At 49.2% G+C, this 8,013-nt stretch overlaps 1 protein-coding gene across 1 annotated transcript in view; it reads left to right on the forward strand.

Moving 5' to 3' along the window:
• Positions 1-7,486, forward strand: part of LOC117444288 (von Willebrand factor A domain-containing protein 8-like) — a 56,828-nt gene extending 49,342 nt beyond the window's left edge. Inside the window, 2 exon segments of the mRNA XM_034079951.2 lie at positions 1,496-1,567; positions 7,406-7,486. Of these exon segments, the coding sequence (XP_033935842.1) occupies positions 1,496-1,567; positions 7,406-7,486 (153 nt within the window).
• The last annotated feature ends 527 nt before the right edge of the window (positions 7,487-8,013 follow it).

The raw sequence follows: 8,013 nt of genomic DNA on the forward strand, positions 1-8,013 counted from the left end.
TAGCTAAGAGATACAAAGACACAAGACGAGGGGTAATAATGGTACAAATGAGACATTTAGTTAAAGTTGGACCTTTCTGATAAACAACTGCTGACTTCTTACGACGGATAATAGATTTATATTTAAAGGCCCCATGTCATGCGTTTCCGGTTCTGACCCGTCCCCTCGTGTTATGAAGGTGTCTGCATGTGAACGGTCTGCAGTCACACACCCTCAAAGTGCACCCTGCAGCGAGTAACCTGTCTGCTGCCCCAGAACGCCTCGTCGGAGAGGTCTCTTTCTCTTCCTGGTACCACGTGACGTAACAAATGGACCAATCCGTGGAGCTCCTCACACACACACACACTCACACACACTCACGCACTCACGCACTCACTCACGCACTCACGCACGCACTCACGCACGCACGCACGCACTCACTCACTCACTCACTCACTCACTCACTCACTCACTCACTCTCACACACACACACACACACACACACACACACACACACACACACACACACACACACACACACACACACACACACACACACACACACACACACACACACACTGGTGTCATTTCCTGGTTGCTAACAAACGCCATTGTAACATAATCACTGGTGTTCCGCTGTAGCGGTGGTGGACTCATCAGAACAGAGTGGGCGAGCTGACCAATCAGAGCACAGTGGGCTCACAGGGGGGGGCGGAGCTCCAACAAGCCGTTCAGGACAGAGAGTGAACACACACACACCACACAGAGATGCTGTGAGAAACCAATGTGAGTTTGGAACATTGAACAATGTAAAAACCTCAACAATGGAATTATGATCCGTAGAAATGGGACCTTTAAGGATATCTTATACTGTACCTGCTGACCTCTGCACACCACACTAAAACCTTTATATTAAAGTTCATGTCATACCCTTTTCATAAGATGCTTTTTCCTCGCTGTGCGTGTTAAACGGTCATTAAGCTCTAAAGCCAGTATTTTAGTTTGCTTATCGATCTCTTGCATTAACCTGAAGCTGTAATGAGTGCCTTCTCGCCCCAGCTGCTCTGCACGTGCACACACATCAGTTCAGTGAACAGACGTTTGTATTGCTTTGTGCAAATGACATTAAAGAGACTTGTGCACACGTCAGCTTTGAATAAATGCCCGTGTGAGGTTTTCTTCTCCCGCCCTGACGTCCTCTGGCAGCACTGAAGGCGCTCTGTGACCCAGATGCATCTCGTTCTCTCGTTCTCTCGTTCTCATTCTGCCTTTCCCTCCGCCTGCTTGTGTTGGAGAGAAGATGAGAGCAACGAGGGCGCCCTACTTATCAGTGACCTGCTTTCTGTCTTCAGAGCCGATTTTAAAAGCATAAGGAGGGGAAGCAAACCTCGTGGTGGTTTTAAATCTTAAAACACAAACAACATGAAGTTATTTTCTATCAAATGTGAAATGCAATTGACCATCTGTGTGCAGTCGAAGTGTGTGAGGCCATACGCTGATGTGTGTTTCTCCGCAGCACATGATGGTGATGGAGGACATGTTGAAGGACTTCCTGTTGGGAGAGCACCTCCTCTTGGTGGGAAACCAGGTGAGTGACATCACAGTGCTCGTGAAAGGACCCACAGAAGCACCTTTTATACATCAGTTACGGCCCGTCCACACTACAGCGTCGACAGCGTCGACAGCGTCGTCACTTTGAATGGGGTGACGTCACGTTGCCTCGCTTTTTCGCTGAACTGAATTGTGGGTAGCATTGCAGTCAGTCTCCACCGTCTCCGGCGTCAGAAGTTGAACATTGTTCAACTTCTGACGCCGGAGACGCCGGAGTAGCCAGCGCCAGCCAATCAAATCCCATTTCTGAAAATCTGACAGCTGAAGCCGTAGCCAATCAAACCGCGTCTAAGCTGGGAGAGATATCCCGCCGTTCATTTCTATATTTCAAAAAGAGTCGGAGGAGACACTAACTATCGCCGTAGCAAATCACCCGGTTTTGTATGACCAGACCCTCTTCACCTACCGGGATACAAACCGGAGGAACCAGGCATGGAGGGAGGTGGCAGAGACAGTGGGGGAAACTGGTAGGTTTTCGCCTGTTTGGGGAGTTTATATATATATATATATATATTTATATATATATTGCTCCCATAAAATCCCCGGGGGTTTTTGCTTTGTATGTCGGGGGCGGGAGATTCATGTGATTGGTTGTTGGTCGCGTTGCTTGAATAAAATCCCCAAGCTCCAGACACGCCCAGCTCCAAGCTTTTTTTGAAGCTGTAGTGTGGACGCTCCGTTACTCCATGCTACCTTGGATGTTTGAAGAAACATTGTTTTCCCCATGCCTGTGACGGTAATGGTGAACAACAAGTAAAGGAATTGAGTCAATGGGGCCTCATTAGACAATATCAAAACTAAGAAACTCTCACTGCTTTAGTAATTCTCAATATGTAGCTGCTCACTGATTCCCAAACACAGGCCATTTAACTTAAACCTTACTATTTAGAACACAGGCAAGTGGCGCGAGTGGGAGTGTTTATATGCAAGAGTTTAAATAGTGGGGTAAAAGTATGTGTCGTGGCTTCCTTCCTTGTTTTTTCACCAAGCCACTCGACGCCTTAAACCAGGGGGGTCAAACTCAATGTCATCACGAGCCACGTAGGAATTATGGTTGCACTCGAAGGGCCGGTTGTAACTTTAAGACTATATCAAAATACATATATAAATATTTCATATATATAAAATAATGTATTATATTACATTATTGTCTCTGCATTGGATTATTATCGGATAGGGTAATAACTTCATAATTAACTACGTCTGAAAGCAGAAGTCCGGGGCAAATAATTGCAAGTCTCTTCAGTGAGAATGTCACAAAATGATTTAAAAAGAAAAGCCACATTCTGGAGAAAATAAATAAAAAAGTGACATTTTGAAGAAAGAAAACTGACATAAAATAAAAAAGTCAAATTCTGAAAAAAAAGGCAAATTTCAGATGCATTGTGGGATATGCAGTTTATGGACATCGTGCTTCTGTAAATCGCCATGTAACCGTATAATAAACATGTAATATTCTTTCAGAGCTCTTGAGGGGCCACAGACAATGAAGTCGCGGGCCGGATTTGGCCCCCGGGCCTTGAGTTTGACACCCCTGCCTTAAACGGACCGTTCTAACTCGTTTCTTTGCTTTTAGATTACGCACAGTTTGAAGTGTTGCTCGGCCTCCGACGGTTTGGAAGATGGTGCGATGTGTTTGCTCAAAATAACACAACAAATCTTTGCACATGCAACAAAGAAAATAGGCCTTTACAATATTCAAAAGAAATAGGCTAAACTCAAATAAAACAACACGACTTAGGTATTCTTTCTTTCTTGATAACTTCACAACTTAAAGGGTACGAGTACGGTTTGTATGTACGGTACGAGTACGGTTAAAAACTGTTCCTCGACGGAGTCTCAACAGGTTGCCCATCACTGGCGCCGTGGGAATTGTAGTCCTTTATAGTGCGTTGACTACAGACGTCACAATTAGGTGGCCTTTCTTAACAGTACAAAGTAGTGAGCATACGCATTTATAAATGAGACTTGGATGAAAGTTGTGGGACCATTTGTAAAAGTAGGTATTGAAATAGTTTTGCTTGGTCCGTTTTTGGATTCTTTGGCATTCGATTTTATCTAGTTTTACCTTTAAGTATTCGCTTAAATGTAAAATACTAAAACCTACTGCTGTATTGTAAAGTCCCCCTCTTCCTAGAAAATATCCGATACGATAGCTTTTATCCAAGGAGGTCCAATTATGATGGCTGTCATGATCCCTCTCTGGTGTTGTGATGCATACACAGAGCTTTGACTCATGCGTGCAGAACGTGGGGCGGGGGGGGGGTCGTTCTCATTTTTGGAAGAACGTGGGTGTGATGTAGAGAACACATGTCAGCCCTGTGTGAGTGTGGAGGGTGAAGAAACAAGCTCCCTGATGACACACACACACACACACACGCACACGCACACACACACACCCCTCTCCACACTGCCCTCTCACACCTGGACCAGATGAACACATGATTACAGTTCAAATTTCAACACCATTGGGCCCTCCAAGCTGGCCATCAAGCTCAGAGACCTCGGGCTCAACAGCGCCCTCTGTGGCTGGATCCTGAACTTCCTGACGGGCAGGCCCCAGGCAGTGCGGGTGGGAAACATCACATCCGGAGCCCCTCAAGGCTGCGTGCTCGGCCCTCTCCACTACTCCCTGTTCACACACGACAGTGTGACCACACACAGCTCCAGCACCATCGTGAAGTTTGCCGACGACACGACCGACATCGGCCAGATCACGGCGACGACGAGACGGCGTACAGAGAGGAGGTCGGAAACCTGACATCTTGGTGCCAGGATAACAACCTCCATCTCACCGTCAGCTAAACAAAGGAGCTGATGGTGGATTACAGGAAGCAGCAGGGAGAGGGACACGCCCCCATCGCCACCAATGGGACTGCGTGGAGAGAGGCAGCAGCTTCAGGTTCCTCACATCACTGAGGACCTGACATGGACTCTTCACTGAGGACCTGACATGGACTCTTCACTGAGGACCTGACATGGACTCTTCACTGAGGACCTGACATGGACTCTTCACTGAGGACCTGACATGGACTCTTCACTGAGGACCTGACATGGACTCTTCACTGAGGACCTGACATGGACTCTTCACTGAGGACCTGACATGGACTCTTCACTGAGGACCTGACATGGACTCTTCACTGAGGACCTGACATGGACTCTTCACTGAGGACCTGACATGGACTCTTCACTGAGGACCTGACATGGACTCATCACTGAGGACCTGACATGGACTCTTCACTGAGGACCTGACATGGACTCTTCACTGAGGACCTGACATGGACTCTTCACTGAGGACCTGACATGGACTCTTCACTGAGGACCTGACATGGACTCTTCACTGAGGACCTGACATGGACTCTTCACTGAGGACCTGACATGGACTCATCACTGAGGACCTGACATGGACTCTTCACTGAGGACCTGACATGGACTCTTCACTGAGGACCTGACATGGACTCTTCACTGAGGACCTGACATGGACTCTTCACTGAGGACCTGACATGGACTCTTCACACCACCACCATCACCAAGAAAGCTCGACAGCGGCTCTTCTTCCTCCGCAGGCTGAGGAGGTTCAACATGGACTCCAGGATACTCTGCACCTTCTACAGGTGCACCATAGAGAGGACCCTGACCTTCTCCAGGTGCTCCATAGAGAGGACCCTGACCTTCTACAGGTGCACCATAGAGAGGACCCTGACCTTCTCCAGGTGCACCATAGAGAGGACCCTGACCTTCTCCAGGTGCTCCATAGAGAGGACCCTGACCTTCTACAGGTGCTCCATAGAGAGCATCCTGACCTTCAGGTGCTCCATAGAGAGGATCCTGACCTTCTACAGGTGCTCCATAGAGAGCATCCTGACCTTCTACAGGTGCTCCATAGAGAGCATCCTGACCTTCTACAGGTGCTCCATAGAGAGGACCCTGACCTTCTCCAGGTGCTCCATAGAGAGGACCCTGACCTTCTACAGGTGCTCCATAGAGAGGACCCTGACCTTCTACAGGTGCTCCATAGAGAGGACCCTGACCTTCTACAGGTGCTCCATAGAGAGGACCCTGACCTTCTCCAGGTGCTCCATAGAGAGCATCCTGACCTTCTACAGGTGCTCCATAGAGAGCATCCTGACCTTCTACAGGTGCTCCATAGAGAGCATCCTGACCTTCAGGTGCTCCATAGAGAGCATCCTGACCTTCTACAGGTGCTCCATAGAGAGCATCCTGACCTTCTCCAGGTGCTCCATAGAGAGGACCCTGACCTTCTCCAGGTGCTCCATAGAGAGGACCCTGACCTTCTACAGGTGCTCCATAGAGAGGACCCTGACCTTCTACAGGTGCTCCATAGAGAGGACCCTGACCTTCTACAGGTGCTCCATAGAGAGGACCCTGACCTTCTCCAGGTGCTCCATAGAGAGGACCCTGACCTTCTACAGGTGCTCCATAGAGAGCATCCTGACCTTCTCCAGGTGCTCCATAGAGAGCATCCTGACCTTCTACAGGTGCTCCATAGAGAGCATCCTGACCTTCTACAGGTGCTCCATAGAGAGCATCCTGACCTTCTCAGGTGCTCCATAGAGAGGATCCTGACCTTCTACAGGTGCTCCATAGAGAGCATCCTGACCTTCTCCAGGTGCTCCATAGAGAGGACCCTGACCTTCTACAGGTGCTCCATAGAGAGGACCCTGACCTTCTACAGGTGCTCCATAGAGAGGACCCTGACCTTCTCCAGGTGCTCCATAGAGAGCATCCTGACCTTCTACAGGTGCTCCATAGAGAGCATCCTGACCTTCTACAGGTGCTCCATAGAGAGGATGCTGACCTTCAGGTGCTCCATAGAGAGGATGCTGACCTTCTACAGGTGCTCCATAGAGAGGATGCTGACCTTCAGGTGCTCCATAGAGAGGATCCTGACCTTCAGGTGCTCCATAGAGAGGATGCTGACCTTCAGGTGCTCCATAGAGAGCATCCTGACCTCCTACAGGTGCACCATAGAGAGGACCCTGACCTTCAGGTGCTCCATAGAGAGCATCCTGACCTTCTACAGGTGCGCCATAGAGAGGACCCTGACCTTCTACAGGTGCTCCATAGAGAGCATCCTCTCTATCTGAGAGGAAGAGGAGACTCCATGAAGCCCCGAACAACCACCCTTGTCAGAATGAAGTAACATCAAAACCATAAAGGACACACTGGGCTCTCCCTCTCAGCGCGGTGTCCCTCTCAGCACGTTGTCCCTCTCAGCGCGGTGTCCCTCTCAGCGCGTTGTCCCTCTCAGCGCGGTGTCCCTCTCAGCGCGTTGTCCCTCTCAGCGCGGTGTCCCTCTCAGCGCGTTGTCCCTCTCAGCGCGGTGTCCCTCTCAGCGCGTTGTCCCTCTCAGCGCGGTGTCCCTCTCAGCGCGGTGTCCCTCTCAGCGCGGTGTCCCTCTCAGCGCGGTGTCCCTCTCAGCGCGGTGTCCCTCTCAGCGCGTTGTCCCTCTCAGCGCGGTGTCCCTCTCAGCGCGGTGTCCCTCTCAGCGCGGTGTCCCTCTCAGCGCGTTGTCCCTCTCAGCGCGTTGTCCCTCTCAGCGCGTTGTCCCTCTCAGCGCGTTGTCCCTCTCAGCGCCGTGTCCCTCTCAGCGCGTTGTCCCTCTCAGCGCGTTGTCCCTCTCAGCGCGTTGTCCCTCTCAGCGCGGTGTCCCTCTCAGCGCGGTGTCCCTCTCAGCGCGTTGTCCCTCTCAGCGCGTTGTCCCTCTCAGCGCGTTGTCCCTTTAAAGCCACGGTCACTGAAACACTCTGCTCTCAGACCTCAGTAACTCGATGTGTGTCTGTTCCTCCCACAGGGCGTTGGTAAGAACAAGATCGTGGACCGGTTCCTGCACCTCCTGAACCGACCCAGAGAATACCTGCAGCTGCACAGGTGAGTGGTAACGTGGTATTTAAAAGTGCTTGTACTTGAGTACAAGTAGAAGTACTCAGATATTGTACTTGAGTAAAAGTAGAAGTACTCAGGTCTGGTACTTGAGTGAAAGTAGAAGTACTCAGGTCTTGTACTTGAGTAAAAGTAGAAGTACTCACATCTTGAGTAAAAGTAGAAGTACTCAGATATTGTACTTGAGTAAAAGTAGAAGTACTCAGATCTTGTACTTGAGTGAAAGTAGAAGTACTCAGGTATTGTACTTGAGTGAAAGTAGAAGTACTCAGGTATTGTACTTGAGTAAAAGTAGAAGTACTCAGATCTTGTACTTGAGTAAAAGTAGAAGTACTCAGATCTTGTACTTGAGTAAAAGTAGAAGTACTCAGATCTTGTTCTTGAGTAAAAGTAGAAGTACTCAGGTCTTGTTCTTGAGTAAAAGTAGAAGTACTCACATCTTGTACTTGAGTAAAAGTAGAAGTACTCAGATCTTGTTCTTGAGTAAAAGTAGAAGTACTCAGATCTTGTACTTGAGTA

This window comes from Pseudochaenichthys georgianus, unplaced genomic scaffold (genome assembly GCF_902827115.2).
Source record: "Pseudochaenichthys georgianus unplaced genomic scaffold, fPseGeo1.2 scaffold_780_arrow_ctg1, whole genome shotgun sequence".
Classification (NCBI taxonomy): domain Eukaryota; kingdom Metazoa; phylum Chordata; class Actinopteri; order Perciformes; family Channichthyidae; genus Pseudochaenichthys; species Pseudochaenichthys georgianus.